The 15,272-nt window shown below is 37.9% G+C and overlaps 1 protein-coding gene across 1 annotated transcript in view; it reads left to right on the top strand.

Moving 5' to 3' along the window:
• Window positions 1-15,272, top strand: part of ITSN2 (intersectin 2) — a 53,603-nt gene that overhangs the window by 18,907 nt on the left and 19,424 nt on the right. The window contains exons 17-28 of the mRNA XM_010002419.1: window positions 1,515-1,651; window positions 2,433-2,875; window positions 3,972-4,093; window positions 5,743-5,918; window positions 6,216-6,360; window positions 6,829-7,034; window positions 7,865-7,929; window positions 8,649-8,815; window positions 9,138-9,183; window positions 9,372-9,493; window positions 11,175-11,271; window positions 12,317-12,508. Coding sequence (XP_010000721.1) covers window positions 1,515-1,651; window positions 2,433-2,875; window positions 3,972-4,093; window positions 5,743-5,918; window positions 6,216-6,360; window positions 6,829-7,034; window positions 7,865-7,929; window positions 8,649-8,815; window positions 9,138-9,183; window positions 9,372-9,493; window positions 11,175-11,271; window positions 12,317-12,508 — 1,918 coding nt within the window. The remainder of the gene's footprint in view (window positions 1-1,514; window positions 1,652-2,432; window positions 2,876-3,971; window positions 4,094-5,742; window positions 5,919-6,215; window positions 6,361-6,828; window positions 7,035-7,864; window positions 7,930-8,648; window positions 8,816-9,137; window positions 9,184-9,371; window positions 9,494-11,174; window positions 11,272-12,316; window positions 12,509-15,272) is intronic.

Genomic DNA, 15,272 nt, shown 5'->3' with positions numbered 1-15,272 from the left:
ATTAACAGGCTATGTTCACTCAGTTGTTTTTTCTGGAGATTTTTCATTTTTAGTTTCAGTAACAGCAAGCAAAAGTCTTAGATGAAACAGTGTCTTTTCCTACCTTTCCTTCTTTTGCTTTCTACCTGTCTCACAATGCCTGTATCCCTACATCTTAAGCTGTGAGTCAGGTTAATGCATTCTTTGAGTTTAAGAATCTAGAAATAGCATCAAATACACAGAATATGACATTATGAGATGGCAAATGCAATGCTATTAAGCTTCCAGATTAACCCAGTACTAAGACTTGCTGGTTTTCCTCAACACTACTTTTATCTGCTGGGGTCAAAAATCCAACTTAGATATTTTTTTCCTCATAAATTATTCTCAGAATTATTTCACTGACCTTTAAATCAAAGATACAAGAGTTTTTATAATGCAGCTTTGTTTCCATAGTGATCCTCAATTTCTATGCAAAATGAGAAGAGAAAGTATTTTCAGCTGAATATGTTTTGGGGAAAATAGTAGTCAATTGTTTGGTTTAGCTTGTTGCTACAGAAACTTTCACTTAAACAGAAATCTGGTTATGTTGCCCTTTACATATAAATAGCACAGTATCTCTTAGGCAGAATTCTTATTGGTAGAGGCACATACTGTAGTGGGAACAGATCATTCTTAAGGGCTTTGTTTGCATTGATGAGATCAGATATGAAAGGCCAGAGGATACCTGTTGCTTTGTCCAGTCTGTGTCAATAGGATTCCGAAGAAAAAATAATGTAGTATCTTACAGATATTTTGTGACTTGATAAAGTACAATTTCAAAGAAATTCTGTTGCTGATTTTTTTTTCTTCTGTAAATTTAATTATCCAAAAGATTCACGCTCATTTTCTGCTGTGGAAACGTTTGTTATCAGAGGGAGATGGAATAAGGGTGGAAGGATGTGTGTGAAAGACAAAAGTTCATAAATACAGGAAAACTCCAGTCTGAGTTAGTGTCTTTAGGCTATTGCTTCCCCCAGGAGTAAGCTTGCTGGATGTTTGTCTGAAGTATTTCTGATTTAAATGTGGGACTGGTGATTCAGACAGCATTGCAAAGGTGAACACCTTACTGAAGGGATGGATCCTGGGTTTATGGTATTCTGTTGACCTTCAGTTGGTCTGCCTCCTCAGCAGATGTGTCCTGGAGTTATTTAAAAGATGCTTCATTGCCTTCTGTGTCCTTAGATAACGTTGTATTCAAACACTCAATTTTACATTTTCTCCTCTGTTGCATTTGCCATTTCCAGCAGGTGTGTGACTGGAAGGGCTCTTTGAAAGCCGAAGTTACATCAAAGGCTTTGCAAAGCTGCCAGCTGCTTTTATACTTCTATTGATTTGACTTTCTTTACAGTGACCTCCAAGGACTATTAGTAACTTAATATCACTTTGTCCATTTTTACTAAAACTTGGTCCACAAAGCATAAAAATGCCTGGATGTTTTTTTCAGAAGATTGGCTTTATTCCTTTTGATGTACTTTGTTGTCTTTCCTCATTAGGACCTGCGAGAAAGTTACAGCACACAGCAGTTGGCCTTGGAGCAGCTCCACAGGATTAAACAGGACAAAGTAAGAGAGGTAGAAAGAAGAAGAGCTGAACTTGCACAGAAAAAGCGACTGGAAGATGAGGCTGCAAGGTACTATGTGTATCAGCATTGCAGTTTTTAAAACAAACAGATGTTGTGGTGATGTGAAGACACTGACTGTAATAAGCAGAAGGTCTAATCAGTAAAAATACCTCCTAGTGAGTTGCCTTAGAGAAAATGTTTTATATGGAGTACCACTGATATAAGATGGTTTGAATTTCCTCTTTCCAATCTGTTTTTATCTTAATAAAAAATAAACAACCAAAACAAAACCAGCCTTATAATGCAGATAAACCAAGTAGTGACTTTTGCTAGTAAGAGTGTAGCTCCTTTAATAAGTAATATAATACTTTATATTTCCTGCCATTTTTTGCTGACCTTCAAAAAATCTGACCTATTGCCCTAAAAGCACTTCAGACTGAGTAGGAACTATATTTTTTGTTCAGTCACTTTTTGCTCATCAGGGTGTAGGTGAACAGGAATGCTCATGGAGGCACAGCACAAGCAAACACGTGGCAGTGTTTCTGTACCAAGATTTTTATTCCATTTCTTACTTAGACATGAAATACCCTGGCACTCATGTTAAGGTAAAGCGTGATTGCCTGTGAAAGAACTTGTTGCCCAGAGAGAAAAGGAGTTTGATCTGCCCTAGTTTTTTTGGTCCTGCTCTGGCAGGGGGGTTGGACTTGATGATCTTCAGAGGTCCCTTCCAACCCCTCATATTCTGTGATTCTGTGATCATAGACCCAATTGAGCTTGAAAGTCCATTCAGTTACTCTGTGAACCCCATCTCATTCATTCTTATCTGAATGTTCTCCCATTTTTGTCTCAGAAAAGCAAAACGGGAGAAGGAAAACCGATGGCAGGAAAACATCCGAAGGGAAGAGGAAGAGAAAAAGAAGCGACTGGAGGAAGAACGAATGGAGGAAAAAGTCCAAGAAAAGCTGAAAGCTGAAGAAGCATTTGCTCTGATGAGAGAAAGTGAGAATAAACAGCTCCGTACAGAGGAGGAGAAGAATAGGCAAGCCATGATCTTGAAGGAAGCAGAACAGCAAAGGCAAAGGCAACTGGAAGAAGACAGAAGAAGGCAAGAACAAATTGCAAAAGAAGCTGAGGAGAGGCGTAAGCAGAACGAGGAGATGAGGAAGAGAAAAGAAGTGACCAACTCTCAAGAGGTGGAGAAACGCACTTCTAAATTAAACATAAATGAGAAATTTGCAGATCTGTTGAAAGCAACAGAGGGGAAAAGCCTTAAACCACCCTGGAAAAATGAAGGTAATCTTAGTCTGTTAGAGTTTTGCTTTAATGGTTCTTATTTTCCTTTTTCTTTTTTAAGTTTATGTTGTTTGCTTCTTTAGAAATATTACTGCTAATGTGACACTATGGCAGGCTTCTTGTCTAAAATATTATTGCAAAACCTCAGCAATGTTCTGTGTCTTAAGTAAGGTATAAATCATCCTTTTAACTTAGGTTACTTTTACGAGTTTTCAGTACCTATAATCCAGGTGACAAATCTTCCAGTGACCCTGACCAACAAATCACAGGTGCTGATGACAGTAATATTTTAGCTTTTTCCTAAGGGCTGCACTTTCTGTCATTAAAGCAAAATGCTAATATGGAGTTTTGTTCAGTTCTGAGTGGATGGGCACATAATACTCAGTGAGATGATTTATTAACATTGAAATTGAGTTTATTTCTGCATAACTTAGTGCCTCTTATTAAAAACCAAAAAGTTGAAGTAAACCTAACTATCTGCGGGACTTTGAAAAGTACTGGTTTAACAATATTTTTGCCAAAGGCAGTTTTGATCAGTTCCATTCTTCCTAATTTCTTGTCAGTTGTTATTAGCCACTTTTACCACTGACTTCAGCAAGAACCAGATTAGAACAGTGCTGTATTTGTACACCTCAGCTCTACTTTGTAAAACATTCGCTGTTAGCCACATCAGGCACAGACCTGGAGAACACAGATATGAAGAAAACAGAAATTGTGGTGTTTTAGATTTCCAAGTAAAATCTTTCCACCTGCTGCTGAACACTTGACAGTGATATGTTTTCAACTTGGACAATTAGAATTGGGTTAAACAAGACTTAGCCAGAGCGATTTGACAAGTTGTCATTTCTTTGCTTCAGAAGACAATGTGTTTAATTACCTGTGTTCTGTTTACTATGATTAGCAAGTTAAACTCTTGCATTGTATGGGTTCTTATCAGCCTGCCATAGCTAGTGATCTCCTTTGGTATTTGCATAATGTCTTTGGAGCAACAACAGTTCTCTTACATCCCTACCTGTTATTTAGAATGGTGGGGCTCCAGCTAAGTGCCTGTCTTTCAGCTGCATCAAAATGGTAAGTAGTTTTCTTACCCTTTCAGGCAATGCAGTTGGTGTCTCAGAGCCTAGGAGTTCAGTTGCCTTGGTAAATTACAGAGCATTATATCCATTTGAAGCAAGAAATCACGATGAGATGAGCTTTAATACTGGGGATATAATTCAGGTAAGATTTTCCTTTGACATATAACCTGTAAAAACCCAACCCCACTTCCCCAGCCTTGAGACACACAAAGATCTGAAGTGTCAAAAGCATTATTTTGATATATTTTCAGATTTACTCAAAATTTAAATTTGCATTTTTGTTTGGTTATTTTTTAACAGGTGAAAGTTAGGATTAGTTCATCTAAAATCTTTATTTGGATCTTATCCATCCTAGAGGTGTTGAGAATCTGTTTAGAATGACAATAGTCAAGTCTAAGCATAAACTTTCTGAAATTAGTTTATCAGGAATGATGTAGTTGCTGCAGTTTGTTGCACATGTGCAGGTTGGCTGTTAAGTGTCTACTTGAAATACAAGTGTAGAAAATAGAGATATGAATAGCTGCATAAAATTACAAAATTATTAGTAGCATTTCAATTCAAGTTAAACACACTAGTTATTTAACAAGTAGATATGAAAGGTTCTTCTGAATCTTCACACTGCTTTCTAATGTGTTGTTAACAGACTTCTGCCTCCTTTTGGGTGTTTTTTTATAAATGCTCCCTCAGGCAGGCGAGCCTATATCTATAGTAGTTTATTCTTTGTCCATTCTTGTAGCACTTTTCTGGATTTAGCTGCATATACTGTCTGTGCTATTAGAGCAGGACCATGAGATTGGCAAATCTTCTGGCCTCTCAGCTGAAACCTGTGTTACTCTGTGTAATACCACTTTTGAAAGCATATGCATTCAGGTGGACTTGTGAAAATTGATTTACAACTGTGGTAATAGAATTACTAAATTTGTATTTAATATATAAGTGAATATGGTTCCTCCTCATGCAGACTAAAAGCAATAAGGGACAAGTTACAAAGCAGTGTGGTACAGTATATTAAACCACCAAAGTATTAGCCTTCAGTTTAGCAGTGTTAAATGATTTATTTGCATTGTCACACCAATGAAGCATGGAAGAGGGAACAAGGGAAACAGGTTTTGTTTTGACTTTCTTCTCTGATATAAATAACTGTGTCATTTAACTACTGATAACTTATTTTAGAAAGAGGCTCACAGCCACCTCCTCCTCTTACACCCCAAACCTCAACTAAGTTACCTAGCTGATAGTGTGTGATGCACTGCTAATTTGTAGTTAATTTTGATGAATGTGCTAATTTGCAGCATAATGGAGGCTTCAACCTTACTTGATTGTATAGGAAATAACCGATTTTTGGGGCAGGTTTTGGAGGCAGTCAGATGACACAGTTAATTCTGTCTGTAAGCAGAACTGCAGCAATTGTTGTCATGCCTGGCGAGGCTCCCCAGCTGCTGCCTCAGGACTGTGCATTTGGCAAAACACATGCACTGTAATTGTTGGAAACCCAGAGTGGCTCCAAGTACAGTACATGATCCCCCGTGTGCATGTTCAGGGCCCATTTGAAGGGAAATAATGTTTTTAAAGCCTGTCTCTACTGGGGTCCAAAAACAGTTGCATCGTCACCCTGTTTTTTGAACGAGGCAAAATCAGCTGAATTTTGAAAGGGAAGCAAAGGAAAATGTTGATCTTTGTATGAGTGCTGCTCACACTGTTCAGTTGAGAGTGCCCAGCAGGTGCTGACACACTAGATACCCTGTTTCACTCTGCTAATTGTTTTCTTTGTCTTTATCCTCCCATCCATAGGTTGATGAAAAAACGGCAGGAGAGCCTGGCTGGCTTTATGGGAGTTTTCAAGGACAGTTTGGTTGGTTTCCATGCAATTATGTAGAAAAATTACCAGATGGAGAAAAATCTTTATCTCCTAAGAAAGCCTTACTTCCCCCTACGGTGTCATTATCTACTACCTCAGCTGCTTCAGAGTGAGTTTTTGTTATGTTTGTCTTAAAATTGCTTTTTCTAAATTTAGCTAATGGTCTACAACACACATCATGTGCTGTATAGATTCATTTGGTGTTTCTTTTTAAAATGCAAATGCAGAAAACTTATTGAAAAACCTATGTGAAAGCCTTCATTTGGAAAGTTGAAGTATTTGATAGTCTACTTGGCATTGCAGAGAGTGTCTGTTTTCTCGATGCTATACACACATGCAAAAAAAAAAGTGATTCTATTTAAATAGAAACTGTTATATGTTAAATATGCCTGTTTTCAATTTGCAGACCACTTTCACCAGGTAAATCTGCAGAAGAATCTGATTACCAAAACATAGCTTTTTCTAGCCTGAATGTTAATACAGCATGGCAACAGAAATCAGCTTTTACTCGCACTGTGTCCCCTGGATCTGTTTCACCCATTCATGGACAGGTATATTGTGTGAGCGTGGAGAACTTGTTGTGTTTTAGATTCATGTTAATGAAACTGATCTAAAGAAAACCCAAACCAAACCAGAACTCTAATACTGAGTGCTCTAAACAGACTAGAGGATAAAGAATCTAGTCTGGATGTTCCACTAGTGTGCATTGACGTAATTCCATATGTTTCCAGGGACTACTCAGCAAGAAGACTCATGCAGGCTGTTTCATAATTCTAAAATAATTTTCACCTGTAATTAGACATACAAGACATTTCTAAGAAATAAGAAGCAGAGTTGAGAGATTGTTCCTCAATGAACAGCTTGCATACATCAATGTTAAAATTAATACTTAGCCATCACTCAGGAATGAAGTTGCTTAAACTTCACTAGAAGAGACATCAATGTTTTTGTTTATCTTTAACATATGCACGAGTTTGGGGTTGTGTGGTCAATCATCATCTCCACTTCTGTCTTTACAGGGACAGCCTGTTGAGAACTTAAAAGCACAAGCACTTTGCTCTTGGACTGCAAAAAAAGATAACCACTTGAATTTTTCAAAGAATGATATCATTACTGTCCTGGAGCAGCAGGAAAACTGGTGGTTTGGGGAGGTACATGGAGGAAGGGGTTGGTTTCCAAAGTCGTATGTAAAACTCTTACCTGGGAGTGAAATGAAGAAAGAGGAGTAAGTGCTGCTTTTTTTTGTTGTTTTATTTAACAGCTTACAAGAAGAGGTGGTTTAGAGTGCAAAATTCTTGCAGTGCTTTAAAGGGCAGGATATAAATCCCATTTACAATTGACACCATGCTGTTTCAGGCTCTCGTTATTTCATTCTGGCAAGCCAAGTGATGTTGGGCTCACTACTGTGTAAACAGACAGTCTTCCAAGGCTGAGTGCTTAAAAAACTCAGTGGTGTTTGATTATTCATCGAGTGCCAGACTTTGTTTTGGTTCATTACTGAGTCGGCTCTCCTGCAGTGGAGTTGTGTTCTGCCTCTGAAGGTGCCAGTTTCTAAGGGACCTACAAATAATTGGAAGCTCCTAAGGCACAGCGTGTGCAGAAACAGTGTATTTTCCTTATTTGAAAAGATCATTATGTCTGTTCTGATGCTGTTCAGGTAATAATTCAAAGCCCGGTCACTGCTGGGATGGCTGCACCACTGTGTGTGAATTGCTCTTTTCATGCAGTATGATAAAAGTTCTTAGAAATTCTCCAGAATGAGAGAGTTCAGACAAATCTTTAATTTGTACCTTCCTTTGCATAGCATAATTTGCTAATATATCTTATTGTCTTTTGCCACATTACTTTTTTTAATTGATGTGCTTTTGGATGCCATTCATATCTTAAATATCAGTAATACCTGTCACTATTTGACAGTCAGGGAAGTCTTTGCAATTAATTCAGAGGCAATACCAACTTTGACATAACCAAAGTGAGCTTAATCTCATCCTAATAAAGTGATTTGTTCTTGATCAGCCTTTTAGCTACTCAAAACATTCTTTTTTCTTTCTGCAGACCAGAAGCTATTTATGCAGCTGTAAACAAAAAGCCTAATACACAGTCTTACACAGCAGCAGAGGGTAAGACAGCATGAAATATGTAATTTGATGTGGTTTATGCTTTTGTTTTTAACTCTTTTGCTTGAGCATTAGTGGTTTTTTTCAGAAAATGTAAGTATCTCATACCCATAGGCCAAGTTCTCTTCCTGCTCTTCTCCATTGCATTATGCTCTACCGTAGATACATGAGTCTAATGAGTGTCAATCATTGTCTTTTAATCAGTAGGGAGTAAATAAAATAAATATTACTGGAGAAAAATTTGTGGCAAGCACTTGCTAAGCCTCTTAATTTAGCATATTTCTGTGCTTCCACACTTATATTTTAATTCCACTTGTGTTTTTAATTTTTGCTGTGTTAATCAGGTAAGAATAGGTTTAATCAGGTTTAGGTGTAGAATATCCATGCTTGCTGTGAAACAACAGAGGTAAGATGAGTTTCCAAGCTGTGGTCTACAGACTTTTGCTGATCTGCAGGATGATCACAGGGCAGTAACTCCCTGTGCCAAATTCCTCTATCTGTACAAAATTGTGTACCCATAATTCAGAGCTGTAAGCTTGGGGGGAGATGTGATTGCAACCAAGCAAGTAGGTAGATTGATTTGCAGATTTGTGAAGACATGATCCGTGTTATGAGCTCACTGATTAACTCTGATATCAAACATACCTTTACTTGCATCTGAGGTATTTTTACCCTCCTGTCTGAAACTGTTGTCTCCTTCTTTCCATGTGCTGTTTGCACAGAGTATGTTGCACTCTATTCATATTCAAGCTCTGAGCCTGGTGACTTGACTTTCACGGAAGGTGAGGAAATCCTAGTGACCCAAAAGGAAGGGGAATGGTGGACTGGGAGCATTGATGGCAGAACTGGAATCTTCCCCTCCAATTATGTCAGACCAAAGGATCAAGAAGTGAGTTCATATTGTGAACATTAATGAACGATGCTTTCTCCCAGTTCCCTTGTATTATTGGTATTGATATCTAGCCCTTGGGTTGTGATTTTAAGCAGAGGTCCATGTCCTTGACAGAAGAGAAAAGCATATGTAGCCTGAGTGCTAAATCAATGCTCTAGCCACAGTGTCACACTGTCTTTCTCCCCATACAGGATGGTATTTTGTTAAATACAGGCTCAAAATTAAAATGTCCACATGCTTTTCTGTGCATATGCTTGAAGCTGATGTAAAATCTGCTGGCTTTATTGCACATTAACAAATGATTGTTGTGTCTTTGTAGGTTTCTAGTAATGCTGGCAAAACTGGAACAATAAATAAGAAACCTGGTAAGTGTGTGACAACTTTTGAACTTTTGGGACTGCTTCTTAAGTGACTGTGAGTGTTTAGGTTCATTGCAGTGTTTTAATGCTGGCTACTGTGCTTAGCTGCAAGATACATACCAGAATATGTCTGTGGGTATAGCTCTTTCTGTAATGAAAAAATAACAAATGCAACTAATATGTTATCTTTTCAGAAATTGCTCAGGTTACTACTGCTTATGCTGCATCAGGAACTGAACAGCTCAGTCTTGCTCCAGGACAGCTAATACTTATTCTGAAGAAAAATGCTAGTGGATGGTGGCAAGGAGAGTTGCAGGTAGTTACTGAAGGAGAAATAATAATTGTGACTTCATGAATGGCCAGGAGGTGATCTTGGGTTTAATTTGATAAAACTACTAAGTATAATATTTTAAAAGCTGAGTAGAAAGTTATTTTTATCTTGTGTACTTATCTTGGGGCAAAAATATTTTAATTCAGTCTTGGGTTGCTGGAGTTTTTTGTGTTTGTTTGTTTTGGTTGGGGAGGTTTGGTCATGGAAAATGGTAAAACTGTCAATTAACATGCATGGGAGGAGGAAGAAGGATGTTGGCAGTTAGTAAATGGGTTAGGATTTAATAGGCAAAACATAAAATTGTAAAATTACTCTAAGGAAAGAACAGGAATTATTGGAAATTGGAGTTGGAAGCTAGTTTATTGTAAAGGGTGATGTTCCCACTTTTCTCCTTCCCCACCTAGTGATGAATTTATAGTCCCAAGGGTTGAAGGTCCTGTTACATGGCATTCCTCTTAAATCATATTTAACATTTTTACTTTTGGAGCTTCATGGATCTTGTCAATAATAGCCTTCATCTTTGCAACCAATGCAAAAAGTTATATCATGACCTTATGTCTGTCTTACCCTTTTCTTTAGCTGAATTTTAGCTGACTCTGCAGAGTTAGCCTGAATTTAAACACGTTGCTTCCAGTACTGAATGCTCTTTTCAATACTGGGATTGAACAGCACAATAGAAAGTTACATCCTCTTAATATTGTTTAATTGGCCTTTCCCAAGTTATTCTGCAGCTGCACACACTCTGTTCTGAGTAAATACTCTTGTTAACATCTATCTTTCCTCTCCAACAGTTAGCACAGGACTGATGTAACTATTCAGCATCTGTTTTTAAAACCAGCCTGTTTTACAGATGCAGGAAGAGAGATCACAATGAGGAAGCTGAAAAATTGCTGCACTGAGTTTCTTGGAATTAATAATAGTGGAGAATTTACCCAAAGTGTGTGCAAAAAATAAATACAGATAACAATGAATAGTTGGTATTTTAAGAAAAGTGCTGATTCAGGAAGAAGCCATACAGAAGTAGAAAAAAAAAAATGGAAGTGAGGGAAGGGAAACTGTGAAACTCTGAATTCTTGCTAGTTTGAAATTGTATTTTTTTGTAGTAGAGCTCACTCACAGTTAGGGGTTTCTAAAATCTATCTTAACTTTTACATGTAGACTTTTTGGTGTACTCTGAAGTGTGTTTGTTCTTTCACTGTGCACAGAGCTCATCTTACCCAGGGGACTGAAAAAGCAAAGAATAAAAAATGAGGAAAATCTTTTTAAACTCTCACACTGTACTCGGTGGGAAGTGTTATCAAATACCTAGGTCAAGATACCTCTATTCTGGACATCTCATCAGAGACTCCTGATAAGAGGCATGAGTGGAGTGTTTGTAGGGTGAAATTTCAGCCCTACAATTAAATTGTGCTCTGAAATAAGTAGTTGCAGTTGAAAATTTTGGATTAACATATTTGCCAGAGCACATAAGGGTGCAGCTTTATTTTAGTTGGGTTGTTTTACCCTTTAGCCAGATTTTTTCCTCTTGAGATCTATTCAGTTTTTAGTTGGTGTTTGGAATCCTGACTTTTTTTCTTTTGTTGGCAAAACTGTGTTGCCTTTTTTTCTGGTCTATAGACTTTTTTTTTTTTCTTAATTGTGTAATAACCATTTTAAACACTTGCAGGCAAGAGGGAAAAAGAGACAGAAAGGATGGTTCCCTGCCAGCCATGTGAAATTGCTGGGTCCAAGCAGTGAAAGAACCACATCTGCTGCTCCCTCAGGTGAAAGAAAAATTCCTTGATATTTCATTTAGAGGATTTATGTAACTGCTTCAATTGTTCAGATACTGGTCTAAATGACATAACTTTTAATATTACGTTATTATGTAAACCCCTAGTCAGAATCTGGGTCTTTTGACAGACATGTCCATTCAGCCTTTAACCAAGAAAGGTAAATTCCACAATTTATTAATCAAAACAGTTCTTCAGAGGATCCCTCCCTAGCATATACTGTCCTCTACATATCATACAACAGAAAGTCTCAGTCCTAGAAGCATGTTTATATCTGGAAATCTGTGAGGATCAGCAGTCCAGCTTCTGTGGCAAGAGCTTTTTTAATTTTGCTGAATTCACAGAAGACCCACACTCTTCTCATTTGGAAACCCCATGTTTCCAAATGCTAGGAAAATCTTACAGAAAACTAGCAGTCATTGACAAACACCTTGGAATTACATGCATTGCTCCTGACAAGGAGCATCAAATTTCCACTAGATTTTTCCATTTGAAATGGCTGGGTACACATGAGGTTATTTCACAGAAGATGAGCTTAAGTTGTGCTTTTCTCCAAAAGTACAGTTTGCTCATACAACAGCTTGCTGGGTATTACTGGGCAAAACTTCACTTTGAGTAAACCAGCAGGTGACAATTAGCCAGCACACATTTCCTCTTACTTTATCATGTTTTTCTCACAGTTACCAGCTACAAGATAATCAAATTCACTTTGTTTTCTGAGCCAGTAAAAGAGATAGAAGCACACTTGATAATCAAATGTTTGGAAGGTCAATAGTTACTATACTAACTGAATGTATTTTCTGTGTAAGAAGGTAAATACATGATGTGGAAATAAAGATTTCTGTCTGGCCCAATTAAAAAACAAAAGTAAAAGAAAAGGGAGGACAGTCCCATATCAAGATTAGATCATGTGACATTTTTCTTATGTGACAGTGTATGTGAAATTGTTGTTTCTTTCCTGTGGTTGTGTAAAACAGTCAACAAAGAGTCTGAATGCTTGTGTAAGTGTTCTGCTGTGCTTGTTTATTCTTCCCAGTGTGCCAGGTGATAGCCATGTACGATTACCTGGCCAACAATGAGGATGAGCTCAGTTTCTCCAAGGGGCAGCTTATCAATGTCTTGAACAAAGATGATGCTGACTGGTGGCAAGGAGAAATCGGAGGTGTCACAGGTCTCTTCCCCTCCAATTATGTGAAGATGACCACGGATTCTGATCCAAGTCAGCAGTGTAAGCCACTTTTTGTTTGTTACTAATTTTGTTACATTATTTCAAAGGTATGTTTTCTGTTCTTCTGAACTGGAATTCAAGAGTTCCAGGCATCAGCTCAATTCATTGGGGCTTTAAATACTCTTTTCTTTGAATACTTTACTATAGTACTAAGTACTTCAAATACGTTTCAGTTTAACCTACAAAGAGCCAGCATGTTACCAGCCACATCATGTGTAACAGTAAGAGTGCTAGCTCTTATTCTTTGGTGAGCTAAAAATACTAGATTTAGTAGATGTTCCCCTGTCATTTAAGATGCTGATGTTTGATGGCTAACACAGTCTGGGACTCAGTGCAGGCATACTATGCTCAAATTTAGAACTAGCTTGAGTCTAGGAAGTACAAAAAAAGTGACTGTTGTAAGTTAAAGATGATTACACTTAAACTATTTCTCAAATCAGTAAAAACAACCACAGGTTAGGAAGAAGGTTCTGGCATTGGCAGGTCATCTAGCCTATGGTAAATACATGAATCCTAGCCCCTAATGATCCTGCTTTCATCCAGTTCTGAGAAACAAGACCTATATCAAAACATACATTAAGCTGAAAAGCAGCAGCAGCAGACTGGGAACTGAATGCTGGAATATATACCTGATGGTCAAAAATTTCTCTGCCTTTTTTGCATATAAACACAGTAAAGGTTTCTGGTCCATTGACACACACACTCACCAGGTTTTTTGTGGCCTCTCTCCCCAGAGAAAATTACCACCACTTCTGCTCCCTCTACTTCTCATCCTGGGGCACTGTGATTAAACCAGCTTTTATATCAACCCCTGATACCCATGATGTTTGGGAACACATCTTAATGTAAAAGTTGCTCCTTTTACAAAACTAGTCTTTCCCCTTCACTTGTTTTCTTCCCTAGGCATCATTTGTAGGTTCCTTAGTACAAAGACACACATCCAGAAGTCAGGTTGCCTCTTACTTGCCTATAGCTAGACTGTAAGGCCAGTGTGCACTCCAGCTGGGATCAACATTGTTGCTTTGTTTCAGAAGAATTCAGAAACCTGGTAATGAGGGTACAGCTTGGATTGAAGAGCTGAAATATTTACCCTGGGTGGCTTTTCATGGTACCTGGACAAATTACACTATTCACCCTTCTGGTGTTCTTTTAAGCTAAATTACATCTGATACGAGATTTTTAGTAACCCATTCACTATTTTATTTTAAATAATTGTTTTTTAAATGTCTCTGGCCAATGTGGCTGTGATGTCAAAATCTTGCATTTAGCTTGAACCTAACATTCTTTCAATTACACATCTCTAAATCATTAAAATGATGCCTTGAGTGTTGGGGATTTTATTTACATAGAGATAAAAGTCTCAGTTTTGACAAAGTAGCATAGCTAAATCCAGATGGGCTAAAAAACAACAGAAACTAACAAAAACACTAAAACCTCAGCCTCTAGATCATGCCCTGAAGTTCCTCATCTACATGTTTCTTGAATACCTCCAAGGATGGTGACTTCACCACCAATTTAAATTCTCTGAGTATTTCAACTAAGCTAGCTTATATATAATCTTTGTGCTGGGCTTTGCCACACTTTTGTGATATAAAAACATTTGCTTCTGGAAACTTCAGGAAGAATCTTAAGTGCTTGAAGTCCAGGGCCTGCTCAAAAGCAGCACAGCTTTTTAGCTCAAGCACAGCATTGTGCAAATACTGTCACACAGACTTCAGCTGCTTTCATATGGTGTGAAGTCTGAGCTGGTAAGTTGTATTAGCAGTAAGCTGGTGCTGTACTATTCTTCTGAAACCAAAGAAATACTTTAAAATGTGCTGGTTGAACTTTCAAAGGATTTCCTTCAGTTATTGTTTGCTCTCATTTAAATATAATGCAGAACTATCCTAGTATTCTTGAGAAATTATTAGGGAATTGTCCCATAGAAATTTTGATGTGGCTAGGGACCAGCATGGAGATAGAACATCATTTTAAAAATACATTGTTATATTTTAAAGACTTCTTAATCTGAGTGTTGTAATGTTTCTGTTGAAGAAAAGCAGTTTCTCCCACTGTCTTCTCTAGACAATCAAGTGTAATGGTATTTGAAAGGGAGCAGGCAGATTTTATTTACTCTAATAGGTTTGAGCCTTAGGAAAATTCTGCTTTTCCCTAAATTTAAACTCTGTTGTGTGGCCCACCTTTATACCCAAGCATTGTACCCAGTCTTTCCTGGGCCTTGCTGGTTGTAGCTACAATGGCAGACTTCCCTGGTGAACTTAGGTCAGTCAGATGTTTCTTCTCTTAGGCTGCTGAAATAGCTCTCTGGGCCAAATAGGCTGTGCTGACAAGCTCACTTTTCCTGTTGGTGTAGCTGCACATCCTGGCACAGGGTCCCTGCAAGGATAAAAAACCCATCAGTTAAGGGTGTTATAGGTTTGTCAACAGGTCTCTTAAATACAACTGAGTCCTGGTGGTTCCAGAACACAGAATACTTGAGAGTCATGCTCTCAGTGACCTTAAGTGGTGGTTGGATGGTTTTAGGGATATTTTAATAGCCCTTATTCTAATGTTTGCACAGAAGTCATCATAAGGAATAAATGAAAGATGCAAGACGTTTCAAAATATAAATAGCTGTACATGGACAGTAAAGGAATACGCAGAATCTCCTCATCTTCTGTTCTTTGTTCAGTGCTTGGCTAACCATTCAGGGTCAGATCTTTTGTGTAGGACATGTTTAGCAGGTTGTCCTCCTCCCCTTCCCAAGGGGTATGTGAGGTTGAGC

The sequence above is a fragment of the Chaetura pelagica genome, unplaced genomic scaffold, assembly GCF_000747805.2.
Source record: "Chaetura pelagica isolate M959 unplaced genomic scaffold, ChaPel_1.0 scaffold46, whole genome shotgun sequence".
Lineage (NCBI taxonomy): Eukaryota > Metazoa > Chordata > Aves > Apodiformes > Apodidae > Chaetura > Chaetura pelagica.
This window is presented reverse-complemented; position numbering and strand designations above follow the sequence as displayed.